Source organism: Triturus cristatus, chromosome 1_2, assembly GCF_964204655.1.
Source record: "Triturus cristatus chromosome 1_2, aTriCri1.1, whole genome shotgun sequence".
NCBI classification, from domain to species: Eukaryota; Metazoa; Chordata; class Amphibia; order Caudata; family Salamandridae; genus Triturus; species Triturus cristatus.
The window spans coordinates 264059221-264086733 of NC_140580.1; the positions used below are offsets into that span (position 1 = coordinate 264059221).

Here is a 27513-nt window from a genome sequence, read left to right on the forward strand (position 1 = left end):
AGAAGGCAATAGGCAGCAGCTCAGAGCAGAAAAACAGTTCTTCCAGAGTAGCTGTGCCATAGACTGGCAGTCCTTGTAGCAGCACAGCAGTCCTTCGTATTAGCATAGTTCCAGGTCCAGAAGTGTACTATCTTGGTAGGGTCGAAGGCCCAGTACTTATACGCAGTTGTGGCTTTGAAGTGGGGGTGACTTTAAAAAAGGGTCTTTCAAGTGCACATAGGTCATTTCTTCCCACTCTGGCTCCAGAGTAGAGGGGAAACGTTCCTTTGTGTGGGAAAAGGACACTGCCAATTCCGGCGTAAGTGTCAGCTCTCCCCCCTCTTCCTGCCCATGAAGAGCTATCAGAATGCAGATGAATTCTCTTTCACACCTACCCTTCCTTTGTTTGTGGCTGTCTTGAGGAAATGCACAAACTGCAGCTGTCACCCATCCCAGAAATGTATTGGAGAAAGTCTGCAGGCCAACAGAGCAGAAAGAGCAGAGAAATGTCCACTTCCTAAAAGTGGCATTTCTAAAATAGTAATGTTAAATCCATCTTTACCAGGAAAGAGGATTTATCATCACCATTACAAAGATATAAAACATGATACAACTTCTCCTTTCTAATCAGGAATTACAGCTTAAAAGTGTATTAAGAGATTACCAATGTCCACCTATGAGAGGGGTAGGCCTCACAGTAGTGAAAAATGAATTGAGCTGTTTGTCACTACCAGGACATGTAAGACTTAAAAGTACCTGTCCTACCTTTTCCTTACATAGCACCCTGCCCTATGGGCTACCTAGGGATACCACAGGGATGACTTATGTGTAATAAAAGGGGAGTTTAAGGCGTGGCAAAGGGTTTTAAATGCCAAGTCGACATGGCAGTAAACTGCACACACAGGCCCCGCAGTTGAAGGCCTGAGACAAGTTTGAGAGGCTACTTGTGTGGGTGGCACAATCAGTGCTGCAAGCCCACTAATAGCATTTAATTTCAAGGCCCTAGGTATATGGTATACCACTTTACAAGGGACTTACAAGCAAATTAAATAAGCCAAACAAGTGTAAACCGATTATTCCTTTTTGAGAGGAGAGACCACATACACTTTAGCACTGGTTAGCAGTGGTAAAATGCTCTGAGTCCTAAAGCCAACATAAACTAGGTCAGAAAAAGAGGAGGAGGGAGGCAAAAGGTTTGGGGTGACCCTTCAGAAGGAATATGCTACTTACCAGTATGCATCTGTTCTTGGCATGTAGAGCTGCAGAGTTGTACACTGTGCATAGATCGCCATCTGGTATTGGGCCCGGATGTTTGCAGTTTGTTTTTGTTGTTTGGACAGTCTTTGGAAGTCACGAGTTTGGTGACTCCTCCTTCGGTCCGTACTGCGCATGGGCTTCGGCTCCATCCTCAGATTGTTTTTCGCCAGCAGGGAAATGATGGAGCGTAGTAATAACAGTGAGAAACCCATGTGTGTAATATCTAAATAAGATAGACTGGAACGGATACAGGTAGCCGGGGAGGCGGGTGGGCGTGTACAACTCTGCAGCTCTACATGCCAAGAACAGATGCATACTGGTAAGTAGCATATTCCGTTCGAGGCATATGAGCTGCAGATTGTACACTGTGCATAGATTATATAGCAGTACCCAACCTTAGCGGCGACCACCGGTATCCGTTGCGGTGGTTTGAAATAATGTCTTTAGGACAGCCTGGCCCACACTAGCTTGTTGCTTGGAGTGCACGTCTACACAGAAATGTTTTGTGAAGGTGTGCGGTGTTGACCATGTGGCTGCTTTGCAGATGTCATCTAAGGGTATGTTCCCTAGAAAAGCCATAGAAGCCCCTAACTTTCTTGTAGAGTGGGCTTTAGGTGGAACAGATAATGTTCGTTTTGCTTTTTGATAGCAAATTTGTATACACTTTACAATCCACCTAGCTATCCCTGATTTAGAGATGGGGTTGCCTTTATGTGGTGGAGAGAAGGAGACAAACAATTGTTTAGTCTTTCTGAAAGCTTGCGTTCTTTGTATGTAGTACAGTAAAGCCCTCTTAACATCAAGTGTATGTAGAGCCCTTTCCGCAACAGATTGAGGTTGCGAGAAAAAAACAGGTAATTCCACCGATTGCTTGAGATGGAAGGGGGAAATGACCTTGGGCAGAAATTTTGGGTTGGTACGAAGAATCACTTTGCTGTGATGTATTTGTAAGAAGGGTTCCTGTATAGTGAACGCTTGTATTTCGCTAACCCTTCTAAGGGAAGTGATAGCTACTAGAAAGGCTGTTTTCCAGGTGAGGAACTGTAGCAGTGGTTCGAAGGGCGGACCCATGAGCCTTGTGAGAACTACATTTAAATTCCATACAGGTGAAGGCGGTGCTCTGGGTGGAATTATGCGTTTAAGGCCTTCCATAAAGGCTTTAATAGCGGGCACCCGGAACAGTGACAGATGTTGTCTGTTTTGCAGGTAGGCAGCGATAGCTGCTAGGTGTAGACGTATTGAAGAATATGCCAGGTTACACCTTTGAAGATGGAGTAGATAGCATATAATGTGTTGTATGGATGCATCTAAAGGGTTTGAATGTATTGTTACGGCAGTAAATGACAAATCTCTTCCACTTTGCGGCATAGCATGCTCGAGTGGTAGGGCGTCTGGCTTCATTGATGATATTCATGCAGTCAGGGGGAAGGTTAAGGTATCCAAATTCTAAGATTTCAGGAGCCAGATCGCAAGGTTGAGCTGCGCTGGGTCCAGGTGTCTGATTTCTCCATGGTTCTGAGTTAGGAGGCATGGGGATAGGTGCAGTTTTTGGTGTGGCACCACTGAGAGCTGTAGTAGTGTGGTGTACCACGGCTGCCTGGCCCATGTTGGGGCTACAAGAATGAGCGTGAGGGAGTGCTGTTGCAGTTTCCTGACCACTAATGGAATTAGTGGGAGAGGTGGAAAGGCGTATGCAAATCTGCCTGACCAGTTCATCCATATCGCATTGCCTTTGGACAATGGGTGTGGGTATCTGGCGGCGAAGCTTGGGCATTTTTTGTTTTCGTGGGTGGCGAAGAGGTCTATTTGAGGATGCCCCCACTTGAGGAAGAATGGGCGAAGAACTTGTGGATGCAGTTCCCATTCGTGTATTTGTTGCGTTTGTCTGCTGAGCAGATCTGCCATGGTGTTTTGTATGCCTGGAACGTGCTGTGCCAGGAGATAGATGTTTTGTGGAATTGCCCATCTCCATATGCTCTGGGCTAAGCGGGAGAGCTGGGGAGACTGTCCCCCCCCCTGTTTTTGAATATAATACATTGCAGTCATATTGTCTGTGCGAATGAGGACTGCTTTGGCTGAAATCTGTTTTTGAAAGGATTTTAGGGCTAGAAAGATCGCCAAGAGCTCCAGATGGTTGATGTGGAGCAATTTTTGCTGTGGCGTCCATAGACCTTGCATTGTGAGGTGTAGGAGGTGCGCTCCCCAGCCGGAGAGCGATGCGTCCGCTGTTAATATCACCTGGGGAACCGGGTCCAGGAACGGCCGCCCTTTGGAAAGGTTTGTGGTGTTCCACCACTGCAGAGAGTGATGAGTGCGGCTGTCCACCAACACCAGATCCGTCAGCTGCCCCTGGGCCTGGTTCCACTGTTGTGCTAGACACTCTTGAAGTGGACGCATGTGGAGTCTTGCATGGGGCACTATGAAAATGCAAGATGCCATCATCCCTATTAGCTTCATGAACACTCTGGCTGGGAGAGAGTGCTGAGGAATGAACGTTTGGCGCACGGCTTGTATGCTTGCGATTCTGGCTGAGGTGGGGTAGGCTATACCTCTGGAGGTGTCTATAGTGGCCCCGAGATATTGCTTTGTGTGAGATGGTACGAGGTGCGACTTTTGGTAGTTCACCGTGAAGCCTAGCCGGTGGAGCAGTTGGATGGTGCTGTTTGTTTGTTGCACACATTGGTTGTAGGACGCGGCTTTTATGAGCCAGTCGTCTAAGTAAGGGAAGACGTGAATATGTTGACGTCTGAGGTGTGCTGCAACTACGGCTAGGCATTTGGTAAACACCCGTGGTGCGGTGGTGACCCCGAAGGGGAGAACCGTGAATTGGTAATGGTGACCGTCCACCACAAACCTGAGGTACTTCCTGTGAGAAGGGTGTATTGGAATATGGAAGTATGCGTCTTTTAGATCCAAGGTAGTGAGAAAGTCTCCCTGACAAAGTAGTAGGAGGACTTGTTGCAGGGTGACCATGTGGAAATGGTCTGAATGTATGTATGCATTTAGAGGCCGGAGGTCCAGAATGGGCCTCAGGGTCCCGTCTTTCTTTGGGATTAGAAAATACAGAGAGTAGACCCCTAAATTTTGTTGATTGAGGGGGACTTGCTCTATAGCGTGTTTTTGGAGGAGGGAGATTACCTCTTGTTTGAGCAATGTGGAATGCTCCTGTGACATTGGACGGTGCCTTGGTGGGATATTGGGTGGGGTGGATGTTAGCTCGAGACAGTACCCTGACCGAATAATTTGGGTCACCCATTTGTCCGATGTTATGGACTCCCACTCGTGGATAAAGTGTTGTAGTCTGCCCCCGACCGGAGTGGGATGGTCTGGGGGGAGTGAGGGGAAGTCATTGTGTGGGCGGGGTGGCAGAACGGGTGGTGTTGGTTTTGCCCCTGCCCTTATTGTTGTTGCCCCTGTATCCACCTCTTTGGTAGCCCTTTGAGAAGGTATTTTGAGGAGGGGACTTGTAGGAGGTGGAGGCGCTATCAGTGGAGTAGCCTCTGCCTGTACTACGAAAGGACGAACGCCGAAAGGAGCGTTTAGGGGTCTGAGATTGTAATGCCCCCATAGACTTTGCTGTGTCCGTGTCCTTTTTCATTTTTTCCAATGCTTCGTCCATCTTTGGCCCAAATAGGTGTTGTTGGTCAAAGGGGTGATTTAGAATAGATGCCTGGACTTCTGGCTTGAAGCCTGAAATTCGGAGCCAGGCATGACGGCAAAGCAGGACACTAGTGTTTATGGCTCTAGAAGCAGTGTCCGCTGCATCAAGGACACATTTAATGGAGGTGTTTGTAATAAGCTTTCCCTCCTGTATGAGGTCGTGAGCTTTACGTTTGTGTTTCTCAGGGAGGTGCTGCATAACAGCCTCAAGCTCATCGTAGTGTGCTCTGTCATAACGCGTGAGCAGCGCTTGTGTATTTGCAATGCGCCAGATGTTCGCAGCTTGCGAGGCAGTGCGTTTACCAGACGCATCTAGGAGTTTTGATTCCTTATCTGGCGGTGGGGCCTCACCCGAGGACTGTGAGTTAGACCGCTTTCTAGCCGTGGACACAACTAGGGAATCTAAGGGAGCAGGGCCCTTAATGTAAGTAGGGTCTGTGGGTGCTGCTTTGTACTTCTTTTCAATTCTAGGGTTTAAGACCCTGGCCCTGACAGGGTCTTTGAACACATCAGCAGCATGTTTGGTGACACCCTTAAGCATAGGCAAGATGGCTGTGGACTTATCCTGGATATCAAATGTATCCAGTAAGAAGTCGTCTTCCACTGGTTCGCTATGTAGTTCCACCCCATGGTAGTGTGCTGCTCTCTGCACTAAGTGGTGAAAACCTAGTGAGTCCTCTGGGGGAGATGGCCTGGATGGGTAGAGGTCATCTTGAGGCACATCTGGTATGTCAGGGTTGTGGTAATCTTCCCATGGGTCTGGGGTCCCCGGTGGTGTGGGGTCCATTGGGGCGTCCGCTGGATCATAATCCGGGTCCCCGTAATCCGGCTCTGGGGACGGGGTCGGGAAGTGATGAGGCAAGGGTGGCGGAGACCTGGGAGGGAGAGGAGGTGGAAGAGGTGGAGGAGGAGGAGGTGTAGGAGGTGGTGGGGAGGGCACTCTGAGAGGAGATGTGGCAAAGTCCTTCCGCTTGGGCGGTGGAGGAGTAGCTGGTGCGTCCAGACGTCTTTTCTTGACAGTCAGAATTAAGAGCCCAGTCTTTGGATCCTTTGATAATGTCTTCTGAGAAGGATCGGGTGTAAAAAGGTCCGTTGGCGCAGAGTCGTCAGCTGGCGCCGATGTTTTCGGAGCCGAGGATTTGGGTGGTTTCTCTGCGCCATGCTTTTTTGGAACCTCCTGTTTTTTCGGCGTCGAGGGAAGCTTCGGCGCCGGAGCGTCGGTGCCGAGGGATTTATGTTTGTGTTTTGTCGGCACCGAGAGTCCAGGCTTCGGCACCGGTGGCTTCGGAGTCGAGCTGGGCGTCACTTTCTTCGGTGCCGAACAGTGTTTATCGGCACCAGGAGTCGGCTGGCTCGAGCCCGAGCTGCCGTGAGACTTGTGAGGCTTCGACACCGGGCCCGAAGGTGGGGTGATAAAAGCTGCGTGTTTGGTTTTCCCTAGGCCCGAAGGCGAAGGTGTAACCTGAGTCTCTTTGGGTTTGGGCGTGGGGGTGGGAGGGGGTAGAGTACTCACGACCCTTTGCGCCGGTGTGATGTCCTCCAGGTCGGAGTCGTCGGCCTCGGAAGCGCTGACGATGTCTTCCTCCTGCTCGGTGTGGTGTTGCCCCGAAGCTCCGGTGTCGTCTCCGAAGATGTCCGGTGGAGCCGAGGTCTTGGTCTTTTTTGATCGAAAAGACTTACAGGCGGGGCAGTCTCTAGCCTCGTGTTCTGGAGAGAGGCAAAGGTTACACACCTGGTGGAGGTCGGTGTGGGGAAATTTAGACCCACATTTTGGGCACTTTTTGAACGGAGTCCTGTCCATCGGCCGGGGCCGGAGTCGAGGAGGGCCCGAAGGCCGGTGCCGGTGCCGGTGTGTGGAATCGAGAAAAGTGCCTCTTCGCGAGATGAAGATAGATGAAGGAACTCGATGAACGAGGATTTTCCGTCGAGGCTGGAACCATAGAAGTTCGAAGCCGGAGCACGAAGTATCACATCTGAGCCCGATGGCGGAAAAAAACAATCTGAGGATTGAGCCGAAGCCCATGCGCAGTACGGACCGAAGGAGGAGTCACCAAACTCGTGACTTCCAAAGACTGTCCAAACAACAAAAACAAACTGCAAACATCCGGGCCCAACACCAGATGGCGATCTATGCACAGTGTACAATCTGCAGCTCATATGCCTCGAACAGGGCCATTTCCCAACAACGATTATCCTAAAACCAGGCAAAGATATCAGGGCCTCTATCTCTCATGAACTTCAATATTAAAATACTGGCCAGTATAGTGGCAAAGCTCCTTTATCCCCTGATAAAAGCAGAGCATTGGGATAACCACACAAAAACAGTCACAAAACGATGCAAATTGACAAGTTAGATATACTTCCCATATCCCAATGATTACTATGCTTAAATTATGCTCTTGATAAAAGGTACAAGTGTTTTTTTTCTGACCCATTTCAGATGATTCCGCTCTACTGAATGTAAATGATTACACGCCTGGATTGTGCCTGCATGCTTGATAGGCATGTGCCACTGTACAAACAAAATATTATTAATAAAGTTTATTAGCTAATAGTGCTTATGGCCTTACAAGCTCTATTTGTCTCGACTTTGTTGACAATGACATACATAGAAGACTGGTAACTTTGTACTCCGCTTCTTTATTAAAGGAACGATAACAATTCATCAAGTTAAGAACATAAGTTAATATTATCAATAGGAAAATTATAAATAGCAGCAAAATTATTAAAAAATAAAGTGACACGTGCCTTTGCAAAGTCTGAACATGTAACCTACCTGTAAACATGTTTCATTGTCAGACAATTAAATAACAGATAAAAACATAGCTATGTAAAACACTATGTATCAAAAGATTTTGAATTACTTTTTACAAATAACAGCAGTATGTTAGATTAATAAAGTGCTGCAAGCACTCACAGCATATTTTAAGAATGAGCCTACATGTTTCACTGTTGGACAATTGGATGAAAACATAGCTGTAAACTTCCTGATATCATGGTATTTTCTTTTAAAAAGTGGAATCAAGAATAACCTTGTGTAAAATTCATAACATTTACATGACAATAAGAAATATGGCATGGTTTTTCCTGATTTGTTATTACACGGGCCGGGAATTGCAGTAAGGTTTGGCTGGTACCCAAGAGGAAAGCACAGTAAGTATTTGACAGTGTCAGCTCGAAACCTAAGTAGCAAAGAGCGCCCCCATCTCCTGCAAGGCTGCTCTAAATAGAAGGAAAGGTATCATGAAGATACTCAAGGACAAATATGCAATGATTATCGGTTTTCCTGCTGCGCTTTTAAGGCAACTTTCCTGCGCTAGTTCATAAAAAGCTACAGTTACTTCCATTTGCTTAAAAGTAGGGAATAATTATTTCTCTGTAAAAGCCCTCTGCATACACATTTTTCCTAGTTCCGATTTAATGTATGCAAACCACGGAATTCGAAGGACATTATCAAACAGGTTTAACTCTTTATGACAAATAATATGGGAGGAGGAAATTGGTACACCCAGGAGTCGCCTGCAAAACATATTTTCCTCCTGTTGTAAAGTTTCGCAATTGCCAGCCCATCCGATTGCAGAACCGTAAGTGGCAATGGAGACACATTGGGATTTATAAATTTGCAACATGGCTTTCAATTACCCCCCACCAAGGGGTTGGGGGAGGGAGAATAGTGAACCAATTGCCTTTGAAAACTGCATTCTAATGTGTGCAATACTAGATGACCAAGCTTCAGAGGCAGAGAATGTGATTCCTAGATATGGAAAGGTCTTAACACTGGTTAGGGAGTTTTCACCTACTTGCATGCTGGACAGTTGAATACAGTGTAGGCTGCATGCCATAATATGCTATTTTGTAAAATTGGTTTGACAATCTAAATTGGACATAAACTCAATGAATGCAGATACAGAGACGGGCAGAAGACACCAAATGGCTAAAGTAAGAAAACAACAACTTTCTAAAAGTGGCCTTTTCAGAATTACAATTTAAATCTAACTTCACCTTAAGTTAGGATTTTAAATGATTGTTATTCAAGAGACACCAAACTTCGAGGTCCGACCTCTTCCCAATTGGAAATTACACCTAAAAGGTATAATAAGGTAATTCCAAAGTTAACCTATGGGATCGATAGGCCTTGCAGTAGTGAAAAACAAATTTAAGAGTTGTTTACTACCAGGACATATAAAACTTGAAAGTACATGTCCTACTTTTTAAATTCACTGTACCTTGGGCTGTCCAGGGTCTACATTAGGCGTGAGTTGTGCGTATTAAAAATGAAGGGTTGGACTTGGAAGTGGATTAACTTGCCAGGTTGACATAGCAGTTTAAAATTGCCCACACAGGCTCTGCAATGGCTGGCCTGAGACTTAGGCAAAAAGCTACTTAAGTGGGTGGCACAGTCAGTGCTGCAGGCCAACCAGTAGCAATTAACTTACAGTCTCTGGACACATGGAGCGCATTTTACTAGAGACGTATATATCAATTGCGGAGCAGCCAATATTACCATATTTATAGCAGAGAGCACGTGCACTTTACAGTGGTTAGCAGTGGTAAAAGCCCAGAGTCCTAAAGCCAGCAAAAATGAAGTCAGCAAAACAGGAAGTAAGAAGACAAAAAGTCAGGGGAAACTATGCCAAGAATGTGTGGACTAACAGTTATGTTTCCTTAATATTTATTAAAAACCTCCTAACACCAATGAATTGAATTTTTACTAACTATTAAAAATAGTTGTCAAATAGAAATGGATTAAGTATTCACATTTTTATCTGCACTCAGGGTTTCTACATAGGACAGCTAGGTTGGCTACAGTGAATCACAACTTTTGGGTGCTAGTCACTGTAAGGACAATTTAACATTACATTATTACCTGCCCTAATTTTAAATATGATGCACCCTACCTTGTGGGCTAGAAGGCCTACAGGGGGATGGCTTAATAATATTTACAAGTGAGGTTTTGTCCTGTCAAAGGGTTTATTTCTACAGGTGTTATTGGAGTTTTTACACAGCTATAATCAGGCTGCAATGGCAGGCCTGAAGTCATGTTTCAACATCTACTATAGTGAATGGCACAATAGGTGATGCAGTCTACTAGTGGTATTTAACTTCCAAGCCCTGACTACAGTTTGTACCATATAACAGGGGCTTACATGCAAGTTAAAAATGCCCATAAGAAGTATGCCAATTGAGCTATGTTTAAGGGGGGGGGGCAGGCACTTTACTACTGGTTAGCAAGGGTAAAGTGCACAGAGCTTAAAAGGCAGCAAACATATATGGTCCAGCAAAAGACTATGCAGGAAACGAAGACTTCTCAGTAGGAAAACGTTGCATGTGTAACCATCTTAGGACCAAAAGTCCATAGGTGCAAATTTCAGAACAGATTTACTGCACTTAACCAACCCTTTTCTCTATTCCAATCTGAAGTGGCAACTTAGAACAGTTTTTGAAAGTTTGTGGTCTATTTATTGGCAGCTACAACACAGCTGGTGTGGCGTCTGTTTAATCATTGGGACCCAACTTTCATAGACTTGAAGTAGCGAATTCTAATAACCGGGACACAGAAAGAACAAATGAGGTGCTGGAAAGGGCAAAGTCATTTACTGAAGGGGGTGTCAATTCATACAACAACACCTGTGGTGATTTCAACAGATGTCAGCCACATGGGTTTTGGAGCGGTAATGGAAAACAAGCAAGCGCAGGGGAAATGGCAGATATGTCAGAATCTCAAATCCTCCTACTGCAGGGAGTTTACTGCAATAAGCCCAGAACTGAAAGCCTTTCCCCCATTAATCCAGGGGACATATGTAGTGAAGACAACACTAGCCAAGTTAGCATATTCCATGGGTATAAGGGCAGAAAAAAACCTAGCATCCCTATCAGCTGCGTTCATCCTGGGGGAGAAGAAAAAGAAGGCAGACAAAGTAAGCAATAATTTTTTGACATCAGTGGGTTTTCATTTCAATCCCAAAATATTCATCATAATAACACAAATCCTGGGATCACCATGATTAGGTCTATTTGTGTCCTATACCAATGCTCAACGTCCGTTACTCTATTTGAGGGAACAAACAGAAGATGCCAGTGCAATGAATAATCTCTTGAAAAGTTGGCCAGAAGGGCTGCTTTCTGCCATCCCTCCAATTCCCTCCCCAGAGGGTGATGAAAAAGATGCAGAGGGAGAAGGCGCAGGTCATTCTAAAAGCCCCTTGTTGGCCCAGAAGAGCTTTCTCCAACTATTGCAGAAGATGTCCATAGCGCTCCTACAGATTTTTTTAAATTCAATAAACAATGATCTTTCTAGTCCTACTGTTCTAAATATATTGAAGATGGAGACTGATGGCCTGGATATTGATAGGTTAGCTCTACAAAATTGTAATGCATAAGTATGTAATGTGCCTGCCGCTACAAGTAAATATAAACCATGTGGCAGGCAAATTACATTTACATTACACGCAATTGTTATTCAAGACCCTCTCGTACTTTACTTCTAGAATTGTGTATATTTAAGTCCCATTCATATTCTGCGAGTGGCAGGCCAAGACATTCCAAGCAGTTGACTCTTGTACCGTTGGGATTTCTGCCGACTGGTCGCTGTGGGCTTCACTTCTTGAAATAAACTTCTGTTCAACTCTGCATCTTTGTCTGAACCTTCACTACATTTTGGCGACAGTCAGACTCACCGTTCCCAGAAGCCCCCGGTGTCATTATTTTTGTTTTTTCATTTTATATTTTCTTCATTGTTCGTATATCTTCATTGGAGCTCTTCCACTTTCGGAGTGGAGCTCTTCAACTTTTGGATGCCTGCTGCCCTGCACGTCATTTGGATTTCTTCTGGTGAATCCCGGCATTTTGTTTTTGGGACTTGCCGACGACGCTCTCCTCAGTTCTCTTGCACTCGTTTCCTGTGCACATGATAAAGACTTGCGCACAACTAAAGCGTGACACTGTATCACGGATTACAGACGTTGACGTCACCACACATGTTCGTGCCTTCAACTTTAAGTGGTTTACCATGTCAATTTCACACCACGTACAACAGTTATCGGCCATTTTAGCTAAACATTTATTTACTGCTGGGAGTGTCATCTGGATTTCCTTCACCATCTCGCATCCAGTGCTACATCTTCTGCTTCTAAGATATTTTACAGCACTTTCATTTGATATTTATGCACTGCTGCCAATTTGTTACGGCTTGATATTTATGCACTGCTGCCAATTTGTTACGGCTGTTGTAATTTTGAATCTTACTATCCTTCTGACATTTTAATTATTGACATCTTCACAGAAAATAACTCAACCACCACCATTCCTTGCTTGTCCTGGAAAACCTACTATCAAATTGTCACATTGGTTAAGCCTATTTGAAAACCATATTGTAGCCATTGATGCTGGAGGTTATAGCCAACAGACGGAAATTTGCATTACAGTATGGCAGCTTGGGTTTAACCATGCAACAGATTTTTGACAATTTACCAGCTATTCTAGCACCTGCAGGTCGATCTGGGGATTCTCAGTGGAATGTGTATACTGAAGCTGTTGCACACCTACCTAAGCAATTTTCAGAAGAGCCCAGCATCATGCTAGAACGATATCCTTTTTTTCAAATGCAAACAAGCTGATGACGAAGGAGTAGAGGAATATATTGCTGCTCTCAAGATCCTGGCTTCTACATGTGGATTTGGTGATAATCTTGACACAAGCATAAGAGATCAATTTGTTTTTAGGTGTTCATCTCATAAAATACAAGAAAGATTGTTGAGTTGTCGCAATCCTACACTAAGTGAAGTCATTGACCTAGCTAAAAGTATTGAAAGGTCTCATTTCTCCTACAGTTCTTCACGCCGATGCATCTGTAAGCGCACCAACGGTTGAGGGTAATCAACAGACTGAACCCATTTGTCTAGTTAACATCAGGTACAAAACTATAAGAGTACAGAAAAGAAAAATGCTAATGTATGTTTTAGATGCGGATCTAAGAACCATATCAGTAATTTTACAGGTTGCCCAACTGAGGGGAAAACGTTGCCTCTTTTGTAAAAAAAAAAAAGGTCTGTTTCAATCTGTTTGAAGGAGTAACAAAAACACAGTTAGAGTTAATAGTGTAGATACCGAACACCTGTACAGAATCAATCAATAATGTTGTGCTTACTATTGAATTCAATTCTATTCAAACTTGGATAAAGGTCCCACATGTGAGGCTATTATTGATGGTGTTGCACTAGAGGTTATGGAAGATTCTGGATCTTCCATAACCATTCTTAGAGATACTACATTTAAAGAGAACTGGGACAAATTGTTAACACCTACTGATGTAGATCCCAAGGCTTTCGGTGAGAAAGACATTGAGATGTTGGGGTCTTCCGCTATCAAAGTCAGTTGTTTAGGCAGAGATGGTTTTACTAAAGTTTATGTAACAATGAAAGGAAAACATATTGGGATAGCAAGATTAGGCGAAAATGGGTTTGTTGCTGAAACCCAGTGCTGATGTCCAAATCGTTCGGGGAGATTTACCGGAGAATTATATCAGTTGTGTTTATGATCCTGTTAGAGGATTGATAGATGAGTTCAAGACCAGTTTTCGAGATCAAGTAGGCAGCGTCAAAGGTTCCAAGAACCGCATCAGACTAAAACCACAAGCTCAACCTGTCATACACAAGGTAAGACCAGTTTTTCAAAAACGTATGGACAATCTATTCAGTGATCTCAAAGGGGTACAAGCATATCAAGATGATGTTTTGATATATGCCAACACCTTTGAAAAACACAATAACATTAAGAAAGGTGTTTACCATTTTGTCACAAAAGAAGATGAAAATAAGAGAAGACAAATGTAAGTTTGCCATTCATAAATTCGATTATTGGGGTCACACAATTTTCGCTTCTGGCATTAAACCTAAGTGTTCTCTGATCAGTGCCATCAAGGGAGCAGAAGCATCTTCGGATAGGGATGCTTTGTGCTCCTTTCTCGGTCTTGCAGAGTATTACGGCAGGTTTGTGCCAGGGTATTGACAAGCAGTTGAGCCTTTGGGAGCCCTATTACGCAAGGGACAAACAAGTTTATTTTGTCAGAAGATGACAAAATATGTTCAGTGAGGTGAAACTTCTGATAGAAAAGGCTCCTGCATTAAGTGCCTTTCAGGTAAATAAGTCATCTATCATCACAGTTGGATGCTAGCCCTAAGGGTTTAGGAGCCGTTTTGAGTCTACTGAGCATACAGTAGCTTTTGCATCTACATCACTCAAAGAGTACGAAAACCAGTACAGAACTATTGAGCGGAAAGCTCTGGCCTGCGCTTGTGCTGTCCAAAAATGTAGAAAGTATGTGTGGGGATGCAAATTTCAATTGTACACCAATCACAAACCACTAGTTCACATACTTACAGGTGTGTCAAGTAATAATCTCTCAGCATGCCTTACAAGGCTTACGTCTAAACTCCAGGAGGTTGTATTTGACATCAATCAAGCATCTACCAGATAGCAGTAACTTTTGTGCTGATTGTTTGTCATGCGTGCCAATTCAAGAATCACATGATTATGACATTTTGGATGATGTTGTGTGCATAGCTTCCATAGATGCTGTTAGTGGGGAGTGCAGCACCGGTCTCAGTGAATCTGTCTGGATTTCTGCCTTTTAGGATGATGAGAATTTAACCAAAACTAAGGAGTGTGTTATTCAGGCGTGGCCAAAGAAGAGATCTCTAGTTGGTGAATTGAAATCTTTTGGGCAAGTGGCAGACGATTATCAGTAGCAAATAGTATTTTATTAAGAGGAGATTTGTTTGCACCTCCTACCAAGATACGAGAAGCCATTATTACATGTGCGCATCAAGGTCACTGTGGCTCTACTAAAATCATCATGCGCATCAAACAACATTACTGGTGGCCCGGTATGGAGACACAAGTCAGATCTCTAGTTGACAAGTGTCCTAACTGCTTGTTATCCGACAAATATTGGAAACTGCATAAGAGTCCCCGACATTCTGTGGCATATCCAAATAAAGCATGGGAGAAAGTAGGCCTTGATTTTTCAGGGCCCTATGTTTTGTTACCAGACAATCTGAAATACCTAATCCTCGTTGTAGATTGCTACTCTAAATGGATGTATTACTCTTTTGCCAAATCACCTGATACAGAAGCTGTAATAAAATCTTTGGAACAGGTATTTAGCTTGGAAGGCGCTCCCACATGTATAGTCACTATAATGGCACTCACTTCACCTCAGAATGTATGTCAACATTTCTCAGTAAGTATGATGTCACTAATTTGTAAGTAGCATTTTTTTTCTCTCTCGTAGTTTTATATATAGGGCGAACTTGACCCGAAGGTATCAGGTATCGGAGCACTTTACATGCGCACCAGTTGCGTTACACAAGGACACATGGATTTTTTGTAGGCACGGGGAGATTGAGTGATTTGCCCGGAATCACAGGATGTTGAGCGTCACTGCTGAGACTTGAACCCGGTTCTCCAGATTAGAGATTGACCGCCCTAGCCGTTAGGCTACATCCTCTCCCCTAAGAGCATTGTACTCTCCTTCTTTTAGCAGTGAAGAGGAAAGGGGTTACAAAGAAGGTGCGCAAACAGCTATTGCTGCTAATTTAGGCGTTAAGATTTTTTTAAACAAAGTAAGGTGTTACAATACCGCACCACATTGCACTACAGGCATGACACCATTTTCTTTACTGAGAGGCAGAAAAGCACATACCACACTGTTTCCCACATGGTTGAAGAAGCAAGTAGAGACAGAAAAATAAAGTGAGGTTACAGTTAAGGAAAAGCTTCTGTACAACGTATTAGAGAAACAGGACAGGATGAAACAAAGTTTTGATGATCGACACCGTATGTCCTTTTTAGAAATTAATACAAATAATTGGGTTCTAATTAGGAGTCCAGTCAGAGTGAAGAAAGGGGAGTCTGTGTACTCTGCTCCGTTTAAGATAATACAAGTTGGCAAAGGTGCTGCGATACTGGAAGGCAGGGGTTGGTAGAACTAACGCCAATTAGTATAATTGTCTGCTCAACAAGCCAGTATTATTTTGAGTAGACGCAGGCCTGTGTCACAATCTGATTGGGCATCATGGGTACAACCTACCTTAGCAAATCCATCTTCAACAAGTGGCAGTGAAGAGTCTACATACTCATTGTGTTCAGACACGTCTCGGCCAGCACATGATATAATAGTACCTTCCAGGTTCACAGATTTTGTAATGTATTAATGTTACATTCTTCCTGTTTTGTAATTTAGGTTATCATATGCAATTTATTGTTGTTTTGAGGGGGAAGGTGATGTAATGTATAAGTATGTAACATGCCTGCTGCATGGTTTTCCTTTACTTGTAGTGGCAGGCATGTGATTGTTATTCAAGACCCTCTCGTGCTTGGTTTACTTCTAGAGTTGTGTATATTTAAGTCCCATTCGTATTCTGCGATCGGCAGGCCAAGAGATTCCAAGCAGTTGACTCTTGTACTGTTGGGATTTCTGCCAGCTGATCGCAGTACGCTGTGGGCTTCACTTCGTGAAATAAACTTTGTGCAACTCTGCATGTTTGTCTGAACCTTCACTACAAAAATGTAGGTTATTCTTATCTACCAGTAGTAGATATCCATGAAAGTAGACAGCTTGATACAAGAAAATCATACTGGAAACATTAGGGGAATTTTTGGAAATGGTTTAAATTAAAGAAATAGACCCAGGCCAAGATTTATTCAGGGTTTGCATCACCCTTGCGTGACGCAAAGCAACACAAAACCTAGAATGAGATTTACCAAGCCACGCACCTGGCGTGGCCCTGCGTGGCTTGGTAAATCTGCAGTAGCACAAGGCAGCGCAAGACATTGCCTTGCGTTACTCTGCGTAGTGGAGGCATTCCATAGGTGGAGCATGGGTGTTCCCACACATCCACCCATGTATTATGAAGCATTTCCAGATTTTCCAATACCGATAGACCTGAGAATGCATAAGAAATGTATGCCTTCCACCCAGAGACGTAACTAGAAGAAATATCTGTATTTCTCCTTGTTGTTTCCTCTTTTTAAGTGCCTATAAGGATTGTTTTTGTGCAGGAAGGTGTCCCTTCCTGCATAAAAACAATACTGCCTGTAACACAGACATCCTTGTTCCATGGCACCAGGGTGCCTGCATTAGCGCAAGGCTGCAGATTGTGGACCAGTGAAGGCAGAGAATAGGAATGTGCCATATCTTGATATGGTGCATTCCTACCCTCTCCCTTTCACGCAGCACAGCAAGTTGTCTTGCTGCCTAGTGTGAAAAAATTATAAATACGGCCTCCGTTATCTTGTGATGAGTTTAAGATATTTGGGCCCAGATTTACTAAGGTTTTCGCGTCATCCGTGCACCACGCAAAGGGACGCATGGCGGTGCAAAACCTATAATGACATTTACCAAGCTACGTAAGGCCACCTTCGTGGCACTGCAATGCTTGTTAAATCTGGGGTTAAGTAAGGCAGCGCAAGTCGCTGCCTTGCATCACTCTGATTGTGGAGGAGTTACAGGGGATGAAGCATGGATGTTCCCACGCATCCACCCATATATTCTGAAGTATTCCCAGATTTACCAACACGGGTAGACCTCAGAATGTGCCAGAATTGTATGCCTTTTCACCAGAAGCGTAAGAAGAGAAATATCTTTATTTTTCCTTGTTTCCTCTTTTTAAGTGTGCTGCATTCTGCAACGCCTCTAAGGTCCCTTTCTGCACAAAAACAATCCTGACTGTAATGCAGGCACCCTAGCTGCATTGTGCAAGTGTGCCTGCATTGGCTCTAGGCTGCAGACTCTGGCAGACACAGGAAAGAAATGAGCCATATCATGATAGATAAGCTGCATTCTTGCTGTCTCCCTTTCACGCAACAAGTTGTCTTACTGCATTGAGTTGCATGAAAATATGATAAATATGGCCCTAGATTTCTTACGTTTTAGGATAGTGAAAAATATAGCATTGTTTAAAATAAGAACTTAATGGGCAACCATTAGGGCATTTAGAGAACATGGACAATCTTTAGCGATGATAAAAAAAAATCTAGTGAATGGATTATAATTTTTCACTGAAATACACAGCCGTTTATCCAGTACTACTATTGTGTGAGTTCCTGTTGGAATTAAACACACTCCAATTTCCTCCATTTGAACAATCAGAAGAGGTGGCTTTACAATATTTAACAGCTAAGGCTAAATACCTATAAGCAATCACATTAGCTAGACGTCTAGGGGAAATTTGCCACTCAGGAACATTACGTAAAGTTTCTGCCCTACACAACTGTCATCAAGACAGGTCCAGATTTGATTCGAAACCTAAATTCCAGATTGCTTAAGGACCAAGGGATCATATTTCAAAATTTCTTCCAATATTCAGAAATTGAATATCATCTTCCTTCACATAAATTAGATGTGGGAGAGCCATTTCTATATATCTAGAAAGAATAACTCCTTTTCATAGTCCTGATCTTTATTGGTCTCCTTTGGAGGTAATGCAAAGGTTAAGAAACCATCCACATCAACAATAAGCATGTGGGTTAAATTTGCAAAATCAACATATGAGACAACAGGACAACCTACGCCATCCAACATACAGGGGCGATCAACAGCAGGCATAGCTACATGGTGGGCACAATTTGAAGGATCAATCATAACTGAAATTTGAAAGTCTGACACTTGGAACCCTCTAATCACCTCTTTAAAAAATCACCTCTTTAAAACATTATAAGCTTGATGTTTGTCATGAAGAAAAATGTACCTACATTTATCTAAAGTATTTTCTGTTCTATTTCGGATGATTGATGCGGTACTAAATCAAGTCAATTTATGTTCTATTTGAAATTGAATATAGGTACATGGTTTTTTCCTGATCACTGGTAGAAAAAAAATGAATGAGAATATATATTTGCTTGGTATATACTCAAGCAGTTAAGGACAGTGATGAGGAAGTAGGATTTGGGGTTAATGCATAAAGTACGTACTGGTAATGTTCATTACTCCCAATCCTGAGATTCCACCTCACAATCCTTAGGTTTCTCGCCTCTCCCACCCCTAGGTAACTTAAAGTTTACTATACCAGAAAGAGCTGATGTAAGAAAACACTACTTATAGGGGAAGGGGAGGGGAACAATATGGGGTAACATCAAGAGAATAGTGAGGAAGAAGTGACCAAGGAACATGGCCTCCTAATCCTAACACAACAAACATACACCTAGCCGAATGTGGAAAGTATATCTGAAGTGTGTTAATCAAATTGTCTTAAAGGATAAAAGGCCTCACTCACCCAACAGTGGCAAGTTCATCATCCAACTCCTCCTCACTTCGATTCCACAATGGGTGCTGGTGTAGGCTATGAGCCTCTAAGGAGGGGAGCTCTTGAAGTAAAAAAAAAAATATATATGAAATGGGATCTTCTTTGGGCATTGAAGGTCTGGCGAATTGGCCTGTATCAAGGTGGGAATGAGCCCCTCCATGCATCCGACTCGATCCTGGGTGCAATCCTCTTTTCCCCTGACTAGTGGCGATAGGATGATGGCGCTCAGGGACGTATTCTACACAGCTTTGGCGGCGGAGTGACGGGCAGCCTGGCAACAATTATGGGGCCCTGCGGTGACAGGGGCTGCAGGAGAGCCTAAGGTGTTGAGGCCGCCAGGCTTCCCTGGGACGCCCGGCTCTGCCCTGACATCTGCAGGGAAAGCTGAATTCTTTGCCACGCAGTGGCGAGCGAGATCCACCCCTACTGGGTCTCCACTACCGCGCTGCACTCCCATCGGCCCACTGCGACAAACCGGATGGTGGCCTGAGCAGCCTGGGTGTGCCGTCCCACTCCCCATTAGAGGCCTGTACTCAGAGCAAGAGTCCCGCCCTAACAGCCAAGCTAGATCCTCTCCGAACCAGAACACAAGCAATCCATGACCAGTTTTGGCCTAGTTGGGCTTCTTCAGTCAAGTGTAGATTGGTTCCACTGGCCATTTGCAAATCAGCTTAGGTCTTGCTCCAATAGGAAAAGTCCAGCCCAAACTGTCAAGCCAGGTCCTCTCTGATCCCCAAACGCAAGCAACCCAAGACCCGGTTTGGACTAGTTGGGCCTGTTCAGTCAGGTGCAAATTGCTTCTAGTGGCACAATGAGCCTTGGACTCTCGTCTGGGCACACCTGCTATACTTAGGGTGTCACACTGAGAAATACAAAAAAGTGATGGATGAAACGCTTGAATTATTCTCAGCCACTAGTAATTTCTTAGGATGCATTCCATCATTTATTTTTGTCCATCATGCCACCTCAGATTAGACCTAGCCATATGAAAATCAGCCATGGTCCTATTCCAATAAGGACAGCCTAATCAAACTGCCAAGCTAGGTCCTCTCCGAAATGGAACTTAAGGCAACCCAAGACCATTTTCAACCTAGTTGGGCCTCGTCAGTCAGTTCAGCTTGGTTGTAGTAGAATAGTGAGCATGGGACCCAGGTCTGGGCATACCTGTTGAACTTATGGCGTTGCACGGATGACTACCAAAATGTATGGATGGAATGCATAAATTGATCCCAGCCACTGGTAATTACTCAAATTGCATCCCAGTACATAATTTATTTGCCACTTTAGCTTAGACCCAGCCATATGCAAATCAACATTGGTCCTGCTCCAATAGGAACAATCCAGCCCACAATGCCAAGCTAGGTCCTCTCCAAACCAAACGCACACAACCCAAGACCAGTTTCAGCTAGTTAGGTCTCTTCAGTTGGGTAAAGCTTGATTCCAGTGGCACAGTGAGCATGGGATTCACTTATGTTGGAGGGACCGAGATGTTTTTTCATCATTAGACATTGATCTAGAGCAAGAGGGAGTGGCAAAAAAAATTAAAGGAGGAAGCAAAAGATAGGAAAACACTGAAAAACAGAGAAAAGAGGTGTTAAAAAAAGGACCTGCAAAAATGAGATAAAAGAAAATGTGGAATGGCGAAAGAAGGAGGCGTAAAGTTTAATCAAGACGAGACAGCTTTGGAATGCAGGAACCACTGCCATTGCCTGTACCTGTAATAGGCTTATAAGTAAAACCTTGTACTCCTGCACTTATAATTTGTTTATTTGTTGTTTACAAATAACGCACTGCCTGTGTAAATGGTACAAATGGGCCCCATCAGTAGTGGAAGTGGGCAGCGGACTCCCAAGAGAAATGTTAGGAACCTGCACTTATTTTTTTATCTCTTTACAAACTAAGCACTAGCTGTAGTTCAAATGGCTCACTGTGAACTCACAAGCAAAGATTAGCAGCACAATATTTGCAACAGAGAAATCACTTAATACTGCTCCATTTGAATCAAACAATTGACATTCATTAACCGACAGATCAATTCTATTCTTACATTTTAAATGCACCATCATTGCCAAAGCCAAGTACAAAATGTATCTAAAAAATAAGATTACAGACTTCATAATAATAGGTATGAAACAACCTCACTGTGTGCTCAGTGAACAAAGAAAATACGTTCAGAAAAAAAGACAAAGACAGGTAAAAGATTTCCACAATGAGAACTGACCTTTCGAGCATGGTGACAACTTTAAAAGCCCAATTCACCCAAATAGCACAATGGCCTTCAGAAACTATAAAACATTGGTATCACATCTGCAAGTATTGTGAAGAGACACTGCCGAATACATTTCTTCAATCATTAATTAATCTCCCAAGTACTCAAGAAAAGTAAAACTTTGTTGTGTGTTTTAAAAAAAAAATCATCTTGTAGCAATAAATGATAAAAGCATGCAGTCAAATACATATTGCGTTATCACCTCTCTCCTTTTGATTCCTTCTCTTAGCATATAAACCACATCTTCTCCTTCACAGTCTGTTGATTTGAAGCCTTTTGTCCAGTTGAGAAGTATACCCTAAAAATATAAATTAAATACACAAATTAAAATAATTTTTCAAAACACCTGAAACAGTTACTTTTTCTGCAACAATACTTTGGGTGAATAAATAATTTTCCTACAGATTCCTCACCGTATGAATACTCCTAACGGGCTTCAAACTGGCCCAGAAAACGTTTTCCCAGGCAAAAAGAGTTTCCAGCACTGCTAGGTGAAGTTGCCACAGATGATTGGGTGCAAACCAGTGTTCTGACATCACCTCCCAATATTCTTTCACGCCATTCGAGGCATGAGAAGAGGAACTGAGAGAGCTAAGAGAGTAACAAACATGCTTATTTACCTTGAGATCTTTTGTTTTACAGAATTAGCTCGTGGAGGAGAAGGAATGTAGGCCTGGGCGGTAAATTCCATTCCGCTCGCGGAATTTGGGTAATTTCGTGTTCTGCAGAGAACGCGGAATTGCCCAAAATGCTGCGTTCCGGGGCTTCGCGGAATTTTTTGCTTGTACGCGTTCTCAAAATGCGTGTGTGCGAGATATTTCCCCCCGAGCACGCAAACAGCATTTGCGAACAGGAAAAAAGCATCGCGAACCAGCTATTCCGTGTGTTCGCGGAATTTCTGAGTGCTCGCGGAGATTTTTTACCGTTTCGCGGAGATTTGCGTAGCGCGAATACGCAAATTCCGCCAACCCCTAGAGGAATGGTGAAGAGGGGTATGAAGCAAAATTGTGTATACACCAGAAATATAATTACCAAAGGTAAGTAACTGTTTCGTTTGATTAAATACATCTTATCATATATTCCTCACCTTAATAAGTGCAAAGCAATACCACCCTGGGAGGTGGGATTAGATTGTGCTGGTTAACGAAGTTAATGCAGTTGTGTCTCCTACTTAGGGCCATGGACCGCCAGACTCATTGGGGCGCGGCAGTGGCGGTCTCCCAAGTGCCCCATTATGAGTCGGGCGGTTGGATCGCCACAGTTGCCAGAGAACAACCATTCATTCCCTGGCGGTGTTGCGGTGGTGTAGAGGCATCATTATGCTTGGTGGGAGCACCGCGGTCCCGCCAAGTATATTAGGAGTTTCCTCTCCGCCAGGGTTTTCATGGTGGTTCCTCCTCCATGAAAACCGTGGCAGAGAGGTTACAGAGGGGGCCCTACATGGCCCCTTGGTGCCTTTTCGCCCTGTGGATGCACAAAGGGGGGCACAACATGTTCCCCCCTGTGTGCATGCACACCAGTTCCTGCATGGCATTGACTTTTCAGTCAATGGCATGCTGGAACTGATTTTGGCGTTCCCATTGCGGGGCACGTTTTTAGAGGTACTGTCCTGGGAACGCCAAAAAAAGCCTGCAACACAGGAGGGAACTCCTAATCTGGCGGGCAGCCCGTCCATGGCTTTAGCGGTGCGGACCCGGCATCGCACCGCCAAAGTTGTACTCGGTCTCTTAGTTTGGATGCAGAGGAAGGAAGAAAGATGGATGGGTAACAGGCTGACAAATATGAAATGCTGAAAATACTTTGGGTAAAAAGGATGCACTGGTGTGACAGACCAACTTATCTGCATAGAAAACTGTCAAGGGCTGATAAACTGAGAGGCCTGTATTTTTTTTATTAGGAGTTTTATATAGCGCGAACTAGGCCCGAGGCATCGGGTATCAGAGCGCTTTACATGAGCACCAGTTTCGTTACAGAAGGACACATTCATTTTTATTTGTTAGGCACAGGGAGATTAAGTGATTTGCCCAGAATCACAGGATGTTGAGCGTTGTTGCCGAGACTCGAACCTGGTTCCCCCAGCTGCGAGATCGACCGCTCTAGCATAAGGCTACAGCCCCTCTGAAGACATCCCCCAGGGAACCATCTGGTAGGAAGTGTATGCCACAAAATTTGTTCTGGGCCACAGCAAAGTGATCCACAAAGGGAGCCCCCTGCACGGAGAAGATCGTCTCTATGACCTCGGGGTATAGCTCCCACTCAGTGTTCTGTAGTGAGAGATGGCATTCACTCTCACATCCAGGGAGCATGCAAGAATAAACACCTTTGGGAATACTCCCTGTCCCTACTTCCATGTTCATTGGCAAATCGCCTTGCAAAACGGTGCTCACTACAGTAGTGATGTTGTTCCACATAATCTGGATGGTGTACCCTGAGATAGAAGAGAGAAAGGCCTTCAGTTCAAGATGGATCGCCGCAGGTCTAACACATTTAGGTACATGCATTGCTCAGACATGGACCTATGGCCAGTACCATTATATTACCTAAACAAGCAGTCCAGCTTGGAAAAGAGGCATGTGTGACCAGGTTAGCCTAAGCCTGCCAGGGGTGCAATGGGTGACCCCCTTGCCCCACAAGGCAGATGGGGTCCATACACCAATGCAGATCCTGATGTAGTGAATGGAAGATCCACGCATGAGCCAGGAGACTTCCTTGGTGTTGTAGCACTTTCCCCTCAGACTCAGTAGTGGAGCTCTCATCTGCCACCTTATATGACAGGCCTCAGACTTCACAAGGCCATGAGGCCCAGCAAGCACAAAACCTGCGCGACAGGGATTCAAGCTTAAATCTCACACTTCAAAATCATTGTCCCAATAGACACGATCCTCTAAGGAGAAGGAAAGGCCTACATAGGGTTGTATTCAGCACAGCGCCAATAATGGCAGTCTCTGTGGGAGAGTAAGGTCAGACTTCTTGACATTGATGCTGAAGCCCAAGAGATATAAAAGAGCTGCCATCTACTGTAGAGGTTCTCTGACTAACAACGGGGGACTCTACCTTCACCAGCCAGTCGTCCAAGTACGGGAATACATGGATGACCCGGCTCCCGCGGTGAAGATACCACAAATGTCAGCACCTTTGTAAAGACAAATGGGTGTGTCGTCAGTCTCAGACTGAATGTGTTGGACCCCACTGGGAACATTAAGTAGCTCTTGTGGGTAGTAAGAATTAAAAGGTAAAATTGGCCATCCTCGAGGTCTAGGGAAAAAAAATAGGACGTGACTCGGAAATAGTATCTTTAACTTTCTCTGCATGAAGAGCAGCTTCAGAAGGCAGGATCTAGGACAGGCCTCCCTCACCAGACTTCCTGATGACTGAGAAGTAAAAAGAGTGAAATCCTGCACCCTTCTCTTCGAGACACAGCATTTTTATTTCCATTTCGTCTAGCAAAGCAAGGACATCTACTGTCAGGTTTGTGGGATTAGCCAGAGAGCATGTTTTGAAGGCAGGGGCATGATCTGGGGGTGAGGATAGGAAGGTAAGAGATAGCGCCAGTGGATCAGCAAGGTCATCCAGTGATCTGTCGTGATCACCAGCCACAAAAGGTGAGGCCCTCCACTAGAAGGTAATGTTAAGAAGGGTTTAAAGCAGAAGGGTTCGGAAGTGGCAGAGGCCAGAGAGGATAGTGAGGACTGGATCTGCTGCTGTAGGTGGGGATGCCCTCTGGACACCCCCAGCCTTGAAAGGTGATACAGTGGCATTTGGACAGGCTGGGATGGCTGCTTTGGGCAGGACTACACGGCTTTAGAATAACCTCAAAGTCTGATAACGCTAGCTAAATTAACAGTACAAAGGAGGCCAGGCCTTCTGTGTGAGCCATAGACCTTCTGTTCTTGAAACCTCAAAGTTAGACTTGATCTGGTCTCTGAAGTGATATTATGTGTCAAATGGCATGTCCCCCAGTATAGCCTGGACATGTTTCGAAAGCTTTGTGAATAGATCCAAGCATGACTACACAGCATGACAGCTGTACCCACATATTGAGCAACAATGTCCTCAGAGTGAATCCATACTACAGGATCTGTTTTGAATCACATAGGCCATCACTCAAGTCAGAGAATGGCATCTTCAAATGGTCTGGTAGGCTGACAATCACACATTTTGCTGGTTCCCCTAAGGTATGGAAGTATTGGCCTAAAATAAGGGGGGCATCAGCTGAGTGGAGAGCCAAGCTGCCAGAGGCAAAGACTGCAGCCCAAGGTGTAATGCTTTCTGGATTCCCTAGCAGTGATGAGAGATAAGTGGTGGTCTGCCGATCCAGTTATTGTAAAAAAGCTGTACGAGTGTATGATTTTATGCCTGTGTGTGTACACCCTTGCAGACTTTACTCCAGCCCCACAAAATAAACAAAGATTTTCTTGTTTTTGAGGATGCGTACACCTTTAATTTATAATCCATCCCATGGATATCAAGTTATAAAATAACTTTTTTACAGAGTTAACCTGATGCGAACATTTGCCAGATGTTGTTCAGTAATAGAATCAGGGATGTTTGATAATATTTTATTTCCGTTCCTTTTGTATCAGAAGAGCCACAGCCATCATGTGTTTTGCCCCATCGTGGCGCGCAAGCCGGGGGCTTTTTGAAGGCTTTAAAATATCAGTGATATATACATAATCACAAAAACCAAACAAAAAAAAAAGACAAACATTGGTAGAAACATGCAATGAAGGTATCTTATTCATCCTGTTTAGACAACTGTGTAAAATGCAAACTGCTATCCACTGCAAAAGTGAGACTCAATATTGTAATTTACCAGACCAAATGAGACAGTAACCAGCCCTCGAGTACTGGGACCAATAGAGACTGGAACGAACAATATATTTGTGTTGCTGTGCACAGGTACGACCTCACTCATTTTAGTACTGTATCCCATCCACTAGTACTCCAGGTTAGGAATCCTTCTTTAAAACTACTGCATATTTGGTCTTTACATATATGTGACTAGCAGCTTGATGATTTTTCCTCTCATGTTACTATAGCTCAGGTAAGGAGGGATCTTACAGACACAATCAAAGCAGGGGCCAATAGTTGCATGGAATCTACTTTGCAAAGCTTGGGATTCCTTTTAACTTGAAATACCTAAACGATAATATTATAAATTGCCATTATATATTTTCCCCACATTTAGCCTACTGCTAAGCATTGGCTGCCACAGATGTATTATCAGACTTCGAACCACAGACTCACAACCTAAGGGTAAAGACCCATTTTAGTCCTAATCAAGATTTTTCCTGGTTAGCATACCCTGATAGTGAGCACAAATCCGCTATCAAAAATAAACGGATAGGTGATCCTCTGGTGGCTCATTGGTGGGCCTGTGACCACTCGGAAAAAGACCTTAAATGGATGATCTTGGAGAAGATCCATCACCCTAAGGATGGTAACTCTGATGGTCTTAGACGTAAGAGAGAAGTGTTCTGGACTTACACACTGCAAACGTCTGCCAAAGGCATCAATGAACATCTCCCATGGGAGGATGCTTTATTCTAATTGTTTTTTTTGCTCTGTATTTAGTTTTCTCTTTCAGATTCGGCTATTGTTTATTGTCATCTTTTTATTCCCGATCTTCATAATAATGCGTTATTGGTGCATCTTTGGTCTCACTATTGTCTGTATATATTTTTCTATTTTTCATATTTCGTGTTTTTGCATATTCAGTCTTTCATTTTGGTACATGTTCATCAGTACCATTATTCTTTTTTTTGCAGTATGCTCTGTATGCTGTTCACTATTCATTGTTCATTTCTTTTCTATGTTGTGGCTTTTCTCTGACTCTAATATGGCACTTATAATTGACGGTTGCCTGTACCCATCATGGCGCCTGTCCTTTCACATAGGATCCTGGCTAAGATCCATTTATTATTTCCACCTTCTTGGGTAGTTTTATCTAGACAGGTATTTGTGATCTCTTTTGGGTTTACTGCCCGTTTTGTTTAAACACTTTTATTATTTTTTATGGACGGTGGTACCGTTACTGACTCTAAT

At 44.0% G+C, this 27513-nt stretch overlaps 1 protein-coding gene across 3 annotated transcripts in view; it reads right to left on the minus strand.

The window, feature by feature from the left end:
* Positions 1-27513, minus strand: part of HK1 (hexokinase 1) — a 1728681-nt gene that overhangs the window by 434639 nt on the left and 1266529 nt on the right. For all 3 annotated transcript variants that reach the window (XM_085603586.1, XM_085603588.1, XM_085603587.1), the window contains one exon: positions 21671-21766. In XM_085603586.1, coding sequence (XP_085459712.1) covers positions 21671-21766 — 96 coding nt within the window. The remainder of the gene's footprint in view (positions 1-21670; positions 21767-27513) is intronic.